At 43.8% G+C, this 15,115-nt stretch overlaps 1 protein-coding gene across 8 annotated transcripts in view; it reads left to right on the top strand.

The window, feature by feature from the left end:
• LOC137423053 (glucocorticoid modulatory element-binding protein 2) overlaps positions 1-15,115 on the top strand; it is a 131,590-nt gene that overhangs the window by 86,345 nt on the left and 30,130 nt on the right. For all 8 annotated transcript variants that reach the window (XM_068109835.2, XM_078774740.1, XM_068109830.2 and 5 more), the window contains 2 exons: positions 13,785-13,909; positions 14,082-14,185. In XM_068109835.2, coding sequence (XP_067965936.1) covers positions 13,785-13,909; positions 14,082-14,185 — 229 coding nt within the window. The remainder of the gene's footprint in view (positions 1-13,784; positions 13,910-14,081; positions 14,186-15,115) is intronic.

Here is a 15,115-nt window from a genome sequence, read left to right as displayed (position 1 = left end):
TCACCGCTTCTTCATATTGGAGCTGATCAACCTCGGCTCTCTGCAGCAAATCCGGAAGTGTGATGTCCCGAGGACACTCAGGACTTTCTAATTCCCGTTTCACTTTCAGAAGAACCTCTTGCTTCTCGCTGATCTGGCGTGCTGCGAGAACAGGATCTTCTTCTGTTGGTGGCTTGGCGATGAGTGTGGTTTGGCTCGGTGGATGAGGAAACCTGAACCGACAGTTTTGGCCTTTTCTGCAGGTGCGCGAGTGGGTGTGGCTTTGGAGAGACGTGACGAGCTCATGTAGATCGTCATCATCTTCAGGTAGGGAGCAGGATTGGTAGCGGTCAATAAACGCAGAGACTTCTTCATCCGTGTTGACTCCGATCTTTGGGGCGTCTTTTATCCACAGGATCGTGTGCGCATGTGGCGACCCACGAGCTTGGAATTCCACGCGGATCATGAAGTCCTCAAGCTGTCCAATGGGATTGCTCTTTGAGCCTATGAACTCCTTAAAGAAAGTCTCGAGTCTGTGTTGAAATTGTCTGGCCGCTGTGACTGGGTTGTTTCTGAGCCATTTGCATTTGTCCTCCCAGCTCATGTTCTTCACATCGTCATCACTGAGTTTGGTCCCGTACTGCCTGGCTATGCTCTGGATGACCTCAGGCCATTGCATGTCCGCTGCTGAGAGTGTCAGGAACCAAGTGGGAGTGCCGAGTTGCCGCACCATGCCTAGCAAATCCAGTAGCGTCGTTTTCCAGTATGCAGGTGATCCACGTACGTTTTTCAGAAACCTGAATGCTGTGTCTGTGCGGATCATTGCTTGTACATTGTCAGATGACTTCAACAAACCGGCGTTGATTGGGCGGTTCTGGAAGCTCATTCCGTGTGTTTGTCTCATCGATATTTGCAGATCATCCCGTATTTGCTTGGATTCCACTGTGTACTGTGCAGCAAGCAAATAATCGATGTCCTTGGCAAAGCGTCCATCGGCATCCAGTAGTCTTTGATTGAAGTACTTCCTTGGAGTGATGCTCTTGGGTCTTTTCGCGGAAAGTCCACCACTGCCATGTGGATACTTTGACGGATTGGCGAGTTCTTCGAATAACTCATCAAGCAGAAAGGCACAGGGTTTTAGATTTTCTGCTGGAGCCACGGAGTAAGTTTTGTCTGCATTTCCTTCTTCTTGGAGGAGAGTATCGTAGGGAATCCCTCGCAGTCTGTCGTCCGGTTCCGATGCGACGTCATCTTGTTGCTCTTCGTGTGTGCTCCTGGGGCTGTTGCTTGGTGTTTCCTGGTGGTTGGTGGAGTTTTCAAGAGCTACGTAGTGTTGTTCTCCAATGAGACCCAATGTGATGGTGTTGTCGCTTCGTGTGCCTGTCGGGTGAATGTCGTGCATCCAGTCTGGGGTGATGGTGTTGAGCACCCGGATGTTGATGTTGAGCATTTGAGCAATAGCCTGCACTGCGATGTTATCGGCCCATTCTCCACCGCGAAGTGCTGTAACATATCTGGTCATCCTGCGGTTTGGAGATTCTTGTTGACTTGGAGTTAGTCCTTGAGAATTCCTGGGAACGAAACCAGCATAGGTACGAGACGAGGTGGAGTCTTCAAGGAAGTGTACTAGTTGGGCCCTCAAATCAGATGCACTTGTTGACTGAACGCCTGATGCTTGAAGGGATACAGAGACGGCATGAAAGAAGCAGTTCCCATCCGCCGGTACGTTGACGACATCAAGATGTCGCGATCTTGCTAGGTGTTGTAGACCCTGATAATTATTTTGAATTACCAGTGATGATGACATCGGTGATTGTACGTTGGCTTCCCGGGGTGCTCCTTCATTGAGAGTCATGGCTTCCCACAGATCTGATTCATCCTGTTCCCATATTGCCTCCCAATCCATACAAAGTGTGATGTCCTTGTACAGTGGATTGTTGAGCTGAAGCCACTTTAGAGCCACCATGATCTTCTTAGGACGTACATATTCGTGCATGTAGTGGCCTTTGTACGCGAGCTTGCGTTTGAGTTTCAGTGGAACAACTTCTGCGTCCTGCGGCAATCGTGGAAGAAGTGTTGTCACTGTGTCAAGTTTTGATGGCACATTCACCGCACTGCCGTGAATGCATTTCTGGCCACCTTTCGGCAGGGATACAAGCTTCATGAAGGGAATCCTTTGGCTGATGAGTCGTACTTCCAGTGGCCGGAGGTCACTCATCTCAGGCGGGACATCGTCAAGTGCTAACCCGTTGGCCCACGACTGAGTCGGGATTTCTCCTCGCTTCAGTGTTCTGTGGCACGTTGTACAGAGCCACAACTTTCCATTGGTTTCCAAGGCACCACCATGTTCCACGATCTGTTTTATCAGTGCACTGTTGTACTTTTCATTGTTCATTTGGACAACAGATCTCCTGTACATGAGGCGATGGCAGGAGCAGCATATATAAATGGGGCCCTCTTGGATCTTGGCTCTGAAGTTTGCGGCACACTGTACAACAGTAGGTATAGCAGAAGCCTCCATTTTGCGAGATCGTGTGGTGGAGTCTCTATTTGAAGCCCTGCGTGTATCTGTCTGTTCAGGTGTCTCGACTTGAATGGTTTTCTGCATTCGTATTCTCATCGAAGTCCTGCGAGTATCCGTCTGTTCTTGCGTCTCGGCTGCAATGTTTTTTTGCATTTGCACCCTCATTGAAATCCTGCGTCTGTCTGTCTGTTCTGGGATTTCCTCTTCTCGTCGACTACGCGCCCTTTCTCGTAGTGTGGCGCGACGTCGTTCAGTATCTTCCAAAGACTCCCCTTCTCTGTCTCTCTGGGTCGATTCCTTGTCAGCTGCACGACGTCGTTCAGTATCTTCCAAAGACTCCCCTTCTCTGTCTCTCTGGGTCGATTCCTTGTTAGCTGCACGACGTCGTTCAGTATCTTCTAAAGACTCGCCTTCTCTGTGTCTCTGGGTCGATTCCTTGTTAGCTGCACGACGTCGTTCAGTATCTTCTAAAGACTCGCCTTCTCTGTGTCTCTGGGTCGATTCCTTGTTAGCTGCACGACGTCGTTCAGTATCTTCCAAAGACTCGCCTTCTCTGTGTCTCTGGGTCGATTCCTTGTTAGCTGCACGACGTCGTTCAGTATCTTCTAAAGACTCGCCTTCTCTGTGTCTCTGGGTCGATTCCTTGTTAGCTGCACGACGTCGTTCAGTATCTTCCAAAGACTCGCCTTCTCTGTGTCTCTGGGTCGATTCCTTGTTAGCTGCACGACGTCGTTCAGTATCTTCCAAAGACTCGCCTTCTCTGTGTCTCTGGGTCGATTCCTTGTTAGCTGCACGACGTCGTTCAGTATCTTCCAAAGACTCGCCTTCTCTGTGTCTCTGTGTTGATTCCGTGTTATCTGCTTGACGTCGTTCAGTTTCTTCGAAAGACTCTCGTTCTCTGTGTCTCTGGGCCGATTCCCTGAGTGATGCGCGACGTCGAGCAGTTTCCACTGTTGATTCCTGTTCACGCCGAGCCCGCATATTTTCCCTCTGGTCTTTTCGTTTTTGCTCATGGCTTCTTGATCTGGATCGAGGCATATTGTTCTTCAAGTTCCGGTTGAATGTACAGACCCAAAGCTGGCTGCAATATTGAAAATGATACTTCAGTAAACCTATTTATACAAAAAAAATCTGCTGACAGAGCATGCACATTGCACAATTGAGATACGTAATTGCACCAAATGATGTCATCCTTTTGTAAATACGTGTGACATCAGCATGTTGCAATAGATAAGTTGCATGTCCGATGATTGTGCTCTAAATATAATTGTTTAGAAAGCATGACATCATCTGGTTGTGCAATAGACAAGTACAATATGTATGAAATTTTAATGTGATTGTGCTATTTTTAGAAATGACGACATCAGCTGGTTGGGAGAGAGAAAAATATTACATCAGCTGATTGTGCTATTTTTAAAAATCACGACATCAGCTCGTTGAGCAAGAGAAAAATATTACGTCAGCTGGATGTGCTACTTTTAGATTGCTACTTTTAGATAGTATGATGTCAGCATGTAGCCAAAAATCTGCTGACAGAGCATGAACATTGCACAATTCAAGATACATACAGATGTGCAAGGTTTACATTAAATCAGTAATATATTTGTAATTTTGTAATATGGATATTTTTATGAATTAAAAGTTGATTCACATAAATTTACATTATTTTGTGTTTGTTGGTTACTAGCTTCGATGATCAGAACTTTAATTTTATTATACTTTATTTTTGTGACTTGATAGAAGCCAGAACACCAAAATATATATTCCATATAAAATGTCAACCCTGTAATTCCACTAAATGATGTCATCATTTTGTAAATAAGTGTGACATCAGCATGTTGCAATAGACTACGTTTCATGTCCGATGATTGTGCTATTGTTAGAAAGCATGACATTATCTGGTTGTGCAATAGACAAGTATGACACATTAATCCGATTGTGCTATTTTTAGAAATGACGACATCAGCTGGTTGGGACAGAGAAATTACATCAGCTGATTCAGATTGTGCTATTTTTTTCTAGAAATCACGACATCAGCTGGTTGAGCAAGTGAAAAATATTACATCGGCTTGCTGTGCTATATTTAGAACGTATGACATCAGCTAGTTGCTGTTGTAATCATAGCTTAGAACAAAATATACGTTTTCGTGTTAGAGGTAGCCTATAATAAAATCAGCTTTCAAATTATCTGGTGTCAACTCACCCACAGTATATTCTAGATTACCTAAAGGACATGACACGACAGTTGCAAAACACGCGATTAAAGTTCATGTACTATTGATAAAACCAAGCATTAGTTGTGAAATACGCCTCTCCTGGTACCATAGTCCACAGTAGCTCTGTATCGACCCGCCCACTTGTCCGTCTGTCTATAAATAAACTATTTATAGTAGGTGGGAACCCGATGGTCGCCTCGGCGCTGATTCGTTGTCACTGTGCCATAGTCCCGTTGATTTGCACGGAAAGAACCATGTTTACGGCTGCTAATCCAAGTTTATTACATGCATCCTTACAACTGTAAAATATGCATATATATATATATATGTTCTGTTTTTCATCTCTTCAAATTGCACCAACAGTCGAAAACATCATGACACATAAGAATGACACATCTACTTTCATCCAATTTGGATCCGAATTGACCGCGTTATGATTTTTAAAAAACCGCACATTTTGCAAGGGCGTGACCCCCCTGACCTTTGGCCCCCAACCGCTAACAAGGGTTATGACGTCAGAGTGTCATGTCGCATATCACAAGATTGGGCATTGAATTCTGAACATTTTGGCATTAGTTTCATACAAATTGGACACAAATTGACCACGCTATGGTAAAAAGACGATTTTGACCTTTTCATGACCTTGACCTTGACCTTTGACCCGATCGATTCCAAAATCTAATCAAATGGTTCCCGGATAATAACCTATCATCCCACCAAATTTCATGCGAATCGGTTGAATACTTTTTGAGTTATGCGAATAACATACACACACACACACACACACACACACACACAGACATACAAATAAATACACAGCGATCAAAACATAACCTTCCGCTTTTGCGAAGGTAACAAGAAAGAGCAATCAGTGATTGCAGACCCTCTCCTGGCCTTTTTTTTCGTGGTTTTTAAGGCTTTTGTGTTAAAACAAATATGGCGGCGGAACCACGTGACCGATCACGTCATCATTTAAAAAAACTTCTCCACCAATTTATCCATAGATGACGCTCAAGAAATTTCATCTTGATCAGGTGAAGTTTTGTACTTGTCGAATTATGACGTCATAATGGAGGAACCTATTAAATCATCATTAACATATGTTACTCTCCATGGAGAGTTCTTTACAATGAGCCATGTCTCAATTTTTTTATATGCAGTGCTTTGCGGAGATATAGAGGTGCACATTTTTTCGGTTTTTCCAAGATGTCATCTGTACCACGTGATGTATGACGTCATTATTATTAAACAATTATACAGGAGGAGGTGCACCTCTGGTGAAAATTTCCTGTCAATCGGACCAACGGTTGCAGAGAAAATCGTATTTATTCTGTGCGGACAAACAAACAAACAAACAAATGAAAAATCACTCATAGAGCGACACTTGGCAAAAGAGAAAAAGGAGAATGGCACTCAGGTAGAGCATCCTTTTGACCTCACAAATAATTGGTGGTTGAATTCAGTTACCTGATATGAAAATCCAATTCTAATTTCAAGTCCCTCCCCTTGTCCCTTCCCTCCCAAACTCCCCCCTCACCCCTCCCCTTCAAATCTCCCCACCCTCATTGCTTCTCAATTTCCCCCCTCTCACTCCCCCTCCTCAAAGCGTCCTCCCCGCTTCTTCCCCCTTCAAACTCTCACCTCCATCTCCCCCAACCTTCTGCCTCGCTCTTCCCCCTCCTCAAATAACACCTCATTGTGGCTCACCCAATCACCATCAAACCTTTTGTCCGCCCCATCCTTCCCTTTCTCCGAGCTATTCTGAAATCTCTGACACACCTTCAACAGCTCTCCCTACCTCTTCCACCTCTTCCACATCTTACCCTACCCCTCCTCCCCCCTGTTCTGTATCTGATGCTCCCCCTTCCTCTTCATTAACGGTATGGACCTCAAACATCCGGGGCTTTCGTTCAAACTTAACTGATCTCTCCATACAGGTTGCTTCTGTCAAACCAGACGTGATCTGCTTAACAGAAACTTTCCTCCTTTATGATGTCTCTGATTCCATAGTATCTCTCCCGGGCTACTCCCTCCTCCGGTATGATAGACCTGAGCCTCGTCCTGGAGGCGGGGTTGCTATCTTTATCAAAAACTCTCTTCCTCACTCGCCCTGCACTGCACTCTCTCCACCTCACCCCCAGGAATACCTCTGGCTACGGCTTCCCCTTCGCTCCCACCTCTTGTTCATATGTGTGTTGTACCGTCCACCAAACAGTGATGACTCCATCTACATCTCGCTGTCTGATGATATGGACCAACTTCTATCGACTCATCCCAACTCTCTCTTCCTCATATGTGGTGATTTCAACTGTCATCATGCCAGTTGGCTGGGTGTGGGTACCTCTCTCACCAGCCATGGCTCCTCAGCAAAGGACTTCTGCGACTCACTGGGACTGACACAATCTGTCAATTTCCCGACCCGGATCTCAGTCAACGGAACATCTTCTCTTCTGGACTTGGTTATGACTAACTTCCCTGAAAATGTCTGCTGCTCTTCTTCTGCTCCGATCGGATCATCTGATCATGTCCTTGTTAAAGTGGACATCTCTCTGACCATCCTCAGGGAGCCTGCTCAGCGTCGACGAGTCTGGCATTTCACTCAGGCCAACTGGCACGGTCTTCAAGCAGCCATCAATCATCTGGACTGGTCTCCCATCTCTACCACCTCTGACATCAACTCATCCTGGGAATTCTTCCAAAGTAAATTGCTCTCTCTCATGCACAGATTTATCCCATCTCGTCTTCAGTTGTCATACCCTTCCTCCCGTCCATGGTACACGGAATCTTGTGGTGAGGCTGTTGCCCAGAAAAAACTTGCCTTCGTCTCCTGGAAAGCAAATCCAACGGAAGGAAATCTCATTTCCTTTCACAAAGCCCGAAACAAGTGTGTGTCCACCCTCAGGAGAGCCAGGAAACAATATCTCTCCGTTCTCAAGACCGAACTCTCTTATCTGTCTCCCTCTTCCAAATCCTGGTGGCGTCTGGTCAAATCCGTTTCTGGTGTTTGTTCCCCCTCCATCCCCTCCCTTACCTCAAAAGGCTACACAGCTGACTCCGCACGTGAAAAAGCTGAATGCCTCAACTCTGTGTTTGCCTCTAAATCTTGTGTCCCAAACCCATCCCTCTCTGTACCCACCATACCCAGTCGTACCCTGCTGCTCCTGGACTCCGTGTCCTTTCCTCCTGACAAGGTGGAAAAGTTTCTGTCAACCCTCGACTCTGATTCTGCAACTGGACCCGACGGCATCAGCCCACGGGTCCTAAAATCCTGCTCTGCTGCTCTATCTCACCCTCTCTCTGTTCTCTTCACCCTCTCTTTTGCTCAAGGTCAACTGCCATCTGCTTGGAAATCAGCCAACATCACCGCTTTGCACAAAAAAGGTGCAAAAACAGATCCTAGCAACTACAGACCAATCAGCCTTCTCCCAATTATCAGCAAAGTCATGGAATCCATCATTGCTTCTGATATGAAATCTTTCCTCTTCTCCAATGGCTTGATCTCTGATCATCAATTTGGTTTCAGACCAGGTCACTCTACTCTGGACATGCTGCTTCTGCTGTCTCAACAATGGATGGAGGTCCTCAATGCCAAACAGGAAATTAGAGCTGTCTCCCTCGACATATCACGTGCCTTCGACACGGTCTGGCACCCCGCTCTGCTCACCAAACTCTCCTCCTTTGGTATCCATGGAAATCTCCACGCATGGCTGGCGGACTTCCTCTCTAGTCGTCGTCAACGTGTGGCCCTGAATGGGTTTCTCTCATCTCCTCTTCCTGTTCAGGCTGGAGTTCCCCAAGGCAGTGTTCTGGGCCCCGTGCTTTTTCTGGTCTTCATCAATGATCTCTCTGACTCTCTCGAAAATCCTCTCTATCTCTTTGCTGATGACTCCACTCTCTGCCGCTCCATTCCTCTTCCCTCAGATCGGCAGTCTGCTGCCTCCTCACTCTCTGAAGACCTGGACAAAATCACAGACTGGTCAAACAAGTGGAACATGTCTTTCAATCCTGACAAATCTCACACTCTTACTATGTCTCTCCGAAAAGATCGACTGGACAACCCTCCCATCTACTTTCTCAACAATCCTCTCCAAGAAGTTCTGTCGCTCAAGATTTTGGGTCTCACTGTCTGCCATGATCTTTCTTGGGAAAACCACATTTCCAAGCTGGCCTCCAAAGCCAGTCGCCGACTGGGCATCCTCCGTCGTGCGAAGTCCTTCCTCGGCACACCTGAGCTCCTCACCACATACAAGGCTTTCATCCGCAGCTCAATGGAATACTGTTCTCCCCTATGGGCCGGTGCTCCTGCCTCACACCTAGCTCGGCTTCACGCTGTTGAAACCAAAGCTTTCAGAATTATTGGAATCTCCCGCGATGAAGCTATCTCTGAGGGCCTTTCACTCACTCACCGCAGGCAGGTAGGTGGTCTTTCTGTCTTCTACCGACTCCTCTCCGGCCTTGCACCCCCAGCTCTCTCTGTGCTCTGTCCCCCAAATATTCCTACAGGTCGCACAAGATCTGCCAGCAACCCTCTGATGGTTAAACTGCCGAAATCTCGGCTCTCCGCTCACCTTCACTCTTTCATTCCTCTTTTCTCCCGCCTCTGGAACAAACTCCCTCACTCCCTTCAATCCCACTCCTCCCTCCAGGTCTTTAAAACAGCTGTTCACCACCATCTCTTATCTTCCCCCATCCAAAACCTTGATCTTTTCTACCCCCGCTAATTCACCCCAGATCCACCTTGTTTGAAATTCCAACTTCTTTCCTGGAAGTCCTGGCAGTGTCCATATGTTTTATACCTCTCCCACTGCCCCCTTCCCACGCCCCCCCCCCCCCCCAAAGCCCTCGCCCTCTCTCAGATCTCTCGATGTCTCCATGTCTCTCGGTCCCTGCTCTCAAATGTTGTGTTTGTGTCCTTCCCCCTCTCTCCCCATCTTGTCTACCGCTCCCTATGTTATATGTTTTATGTGTCGGTTTGTCTTTCTGTGTGATTAATGTTCGCTCTTTCACGAGCCTCGATCTTGTATACAAAAAAAAAAAAAAAAAAAAAAAAAAAAAAAAGAAAGAAAGAAAGAAAGTCAATCGGATGAAAATTGAGGCTTTTAGAAATTTGAAAAAAGTGGTTGACCTTTGGCCTATATTTAACTTTTGGCGTATGCTGATCTCAAAAATAGTTGTTGGTTGAATTCAGTTTGCTGATATGTAAATCCCATTCAAATTTCAAGTGAATCGGATGAAAATTGAGGATTTTAGAAATTTGAAATTGATGTTGACCTTTGGCCTATGTTGACCCTTTGGCCTATGCCGATCTCAAAAATAGTTGGTGGTTAAATTCAGTTAGCCGATATGTAAATCCTATTCAAATTTCAAGTGAATCGGATGAAAATAGAGGATTTTAGAAATTTGATAAAAAGTTGTTGACCTTTGGCCTATGTTGACCTTTTTACCTTTTGACCTAAAAATATATAGGATTTTGTCAGACCACGAACTCTACCATTTGGTGAAGTTTCGTGAAGATCAGTTTAAAATTGTGACCTGTAGGCAAGTACAAGTGAGCGGACACACAAACACACAAACCGGAGTGATCAACATACTTGCAAAAAATAAAATAAAATTTTGCCAAGTAACAAACAGACAGACAGACAGACAGACAAACGGACCCAAATGCAATACCCTCTCCTCTGGCGAGGGTAACAATATCTCAAAAAGTTGAAGACTGATTCGCACTAATCTTGATGGACAGATGGGTTGCGTGTGTGACGAGGAAGAATTGATTCAATTTTAGTGAAGATCTGGATCCAATAATTTTTTTAAAGTGATTTCTTCACTCTCGAGTGATCGGGTGAAAAACAATATATACAGTCACGTGAAAAAGTAAGGACACCCCATGTAAAGTTTTGACTTTTTCAACATATTTCAACATACAGCTATTTGATCTTCATTTCAACAATATTGATAGATAAAGGTGGGCACTCGGTAGTGTGCTAAGTACTTACTTTTTTCACATGCGAAATTTCCATTTATGTTTATTTAAATTATACAATGGACTACAGAATGTAAATATATATGAATGAATTAATGATCGTTTTAAGGCCATTTTCCTCACTAGAGCGGGGGTTGGCCTTGCGGGCCCTATGACAATCATGGTTCCCTGTTTGAGGCAATGTTTTTTTATGGCCGGATGCCCTTCCTGACGCCACCATTCTGGACTACAAAAGGTAAATGTTTCATGATATTTGTTATATTATATCACCTTTATCTATCAATATTGTTGAAATGAAGATCAAATAGCTGTATGTTGAAATATGTTGAAAAAGTCAAAACTTTACATGGGGTGTACTTACTTTTTCACGTGACTGTAACAATATCTCAAAAAGTTGTAGACGCATTCGGACTAAATTTGTTGGACAGGTTGGGTGTATGACAAGGAAGAACTGATTCAATTGTAGTGAAAATTCGGATCCGTATTGGAGAATTATCCAAGTGATTCTTCACCTTCAGAGATGGGGGAAAAAATGCATGATTTTTCAAAAAGTTGTGGAGGCTTTTTTACAAAACTAGATGGATGAATTGATCAGGTGACCAGAACAAGCCGATTCGATTTTGGATATCCGAATCCAGAACCCGGCCTATCAGTGGGATACAAAATGTAAACTGTTTAGCCTGGCGGAGCTATGCACACTACTGAGTGCCGTTGTAGTTATTTTTGTCTTGCTGATGAAGCCATTTGAAAGGCAAAAACTGCACAGTCCTGAAGTGGTGCTCATATGAACTTTTCTTCTTGGATGTGACAATTGTTCACCTCCTCTTTTGAGTGATCATCTTCATGTGTGCTCTTCCTAAAAGCAGGTCCTACGCTCGTAGTCTTCTCCCTGCCTCTCTGTTCTGTGCCACAGTCTTTTCATTTCCAGTAACTTCCTTCAATTTTCAAGTCATTCAGCATTGATATGCTCTTCCTTCCTCCTCTTCTTTTTCCTTGAAATCTTCCCTCTATAGCCTCTCTTACCACCCCATTTCCTCTTAGGATGTGCCCTGCCCAGTTTCTTTGCTTTTTCCTCATTACTTTCAACAAATTTATTTTATTCGTTCACTCTCCTCAACCCTTCATCTTTTGTTACTTTTTCTGCCCAGTTGGTCTTTTCCATTCTCCTCCAAACCTACATTTTAAAGCTATTTAACAAGTCGGTCTCCTTTTTCCATAAAGTCCAAATCCATAAAATTTCCATAATTCCATAATCCATACTTCATAATCCATAAATCCTTAATCCATAAATCCATAATCAATCATAATAATCCATAATTTACATAAATCCATAAATTTCATGAATAAAGTTCAAATCCATAAAGTTTCCAAATTTGAGAAGTAATGGAGGAGGTGTAAGTAAAACAACGACAGTTTTGAGCAGTGGTTCATGGAAATCTCTACTTTATACAAATCTTTGACTTGGCCTGTGACGCAGCTCCTCCTCACTGTGAGTAAATATTGTTGACCTTGATTTCATAAGCCAATATAAATGATGGTGGAAGGTGTTGTTGGTGTGGTGTGGTGTTGTGGAAGGTGGTGTTCTTTGCACTCGAGGGTGAGGAGATGCTGCTTGGGGGTGAATAATCCATTGCGATTGCTGCCGTGGCTGTTCCCTTTGAAAGTCTGCTTTGATCGGGCCGGTATTCCAAGCAGCTCCTCTTTAACACCTTTGTGGAGTTGAGCACATGCATTAGCTGGTGTGGAAAGCCCTCTTTTACATCTTTCAGACACCATTTTAAAGTAGTGAATAATGAGGTTGTGCGTCTGCAGTGTGTTTGATTTGCTTGTATTTTTTGAATGGCTATGCCAATAAAAGCTGAACAAAAAGAATTAAATGCAATGCGTGGGCCTAAACTATGTGCAGTAGCAACGACGCTACTGGTGGTGGTTCTTATGGTGATTATTCTCACTTCGTAGAGTGGAGTTGTTTTTTCCATTGCCTTAGACTTTCTTCAACGTTGAATCGATGATACCATGTGTGACTGATTCCCTCCTGTTGATTGTTGCTTCGTGCTTTCATCCACACTCAACCCGACATCTGTGGACCACTTCATTACATCCCGTGTTGACATAATCGTGGGGTTGTCGGTGTGTTTTCCATTTTACCTGGGTCGTGACTTGGTCTGCTCCCCCTTTCCTGTTTTCCTTGCCGCTTCCCTCCCCACACCCCAATTGACAATTGCCCTTGCATGCTGTTGGCTGTTTGCTCTTAGCATTCTCGCTAAAATTATGTGTGTTCTATTCTTCTAATATTGCAGATATACGTGTCAAGCAAGGGTGATGGGATGTTGTGGGATTTAATTCAAATTTTCAAACTCAAAACAACATTTATTTCCTTCAACAGATTTACGTAGTATACAAACTGCCAAAATCAAGACTCTCTGCTCACCTTCCCTCTTTCGTTCCTCTTTTCTCCCACCTCTGGAAAAAATATATATATTAATATAAATGTATATAAATATAAAGTAATGACTTGCGGTTGGGATTAAAATCAAATGAATCCATCTTAAGTTCTCCAAACTTTAATGAGCAAAATAAATAACTGCTCGACGTTTTGATCAGCAACACGGATAACCGTGCATCCACTAACCTTTCTCAAAAGTGAACAAAAACAATTCTACAACCCCCTTATATCAAGGGAAAATGGAGTGTTGACACCTAAACCACCAATCGATTTCATTCTGGAACAAACTCGTGGGAATATATTGGGATGATAAACTTTAACGTTTGATTTAATGGTTGTTTTGATTTAACATCACTCCGCCTGTGAAATGATTGGTTGCCAGTTTATAGCTGGGTCGGGATTCAAACCCAGGCTGAAAGGTTAGGAGCGAGTGTGCATACATCTAGGGCTCTAGGCCATCCTCTCAGCCCGAGGGATTTATTAATATGTTATTTTGAAATGTGTCATGAAGCACGTAGTTTAAGAAATACAAGGTTTGCTGGACGATGCAACTTTATTTTGCATTTCAAGATTTGGTAAAGGAAGCACAGCTTTTCCAAATTTGACATTTTGAATATATACTTTTTTTGTTTACGTTAGATAAAGGCGCAGATGATTCCAGTGAAGATTCGAATACTATCTATCCGATAACCTGTGGGGACACCAAAGCCTGCCTCATCTGGAAGAAATTTGTTTGTCCTGGAATCAACGTAAAATGCGTCAAGGTGAGCGATCTTCCATGATTTCCTTTTCGAATCAACAGAGGTTTGGTAGTTGGAGAAGAAAGAAAGAAGAAGTCTAGTGATTGATTTTTCTTGGTGGTTTCTTGGGTTTTTTGTGACATTTGAGTCATTTGTGACATCAGGCCATGTTCGTCAAACTTTTGTCGTCCTGCAGTTTCAGAGCGACATGATCAGCCCCAAAGAGTTTGTGAACATGGCCGGAAAGTCAACGCTCAAGGACTGGAAGAGAGCAATCCGCTTGCGAGGCGTCATGCTCAGGTTTTTTTTCTTCAAATCCATCTTTGTTGCTCGTTAATTTATTCATTTTAGATACACAACCTTTCTGAAATAATGCGCATTGCATTCATTCCTTTGCTCATACGAAGCAGACAGGTGCATCCATCTTGTGTAAAGTTTATCAAGGATATTTTTGTCGGGTTTATCCTGACCTATTCTAAAGCAGTCTTTATTTTTGAGTTGAATCTCATATTACTTGTTATTTTTTAATGCGCCATTTGCACAGTGAGTCCGTTGTACAACGACGGTTTGAATTTGACCTGAACTTTCGTTGATGCTATAACTAATGTGTCGTACATAAATGATCGACTCAGCGCTACCAACGGTACCTTGCACTAGTGATTGGATAAGATAAACATAAACTCGTTAGTCAGTCAAAATGAGATGCTCGGCTCACATTGTTGACCGAGGTTGTTGCTCCGGCAGGACGTGCTTCTTTCTTCATATTTTCACATCCACCTTTAAATAATTGGTAAAATACGTCTTTCGGTTTGAGGCAATCGTCAAAATACTGCTTTGTCAATCCATTGTAAATTTTAATTTGGTTTTCTGTTTTCGATGGCCAAAAATGTCGTAATTATTCGCTCTTCCACCCTCGTTACCTCTGCCACCAAAGGTAGATGGAGGTTATATTTTCACCACTGTCTGTCTGTTTGTTTATTTGTTTTTGAACAAAATATCTCAAAAGTTGTGGACGAATTCGGACGAAATTTGGCAGAGATGTAGCGTATGTCACAAGGACGAAATGGTTCGATTTTGGTGAAGATCCGGATTCGGATCCGGCTACTAGAATTTTTGAAAGTGATTCTTCACCTTTGGGAGATGGGGCCAAAAACGATACAACAACACAACAACAGGCATTTTAAGGCCATTTTCCCTGCAAGAGCGGGGGTTAGCCTTGCGGTCACCATG

The sequence above is a fragment of the Myxine glutinosa genome, chromosome 3, assembly GCF_964187855.1.
Source record: "Myxine glutinosa chromosome 3, kmMyxGlut1.1, whole genome shotgun sequence".
Taxonomy (NCBI): Eukaryota; Metazoa; Chordata; class Myxini; order Myxiniformes; family Myxinidae; genus Myxine; species Myxine glutinosa.
This window is presented reverse-complemented; position numbering and strand designations above follow the sequence as displayed.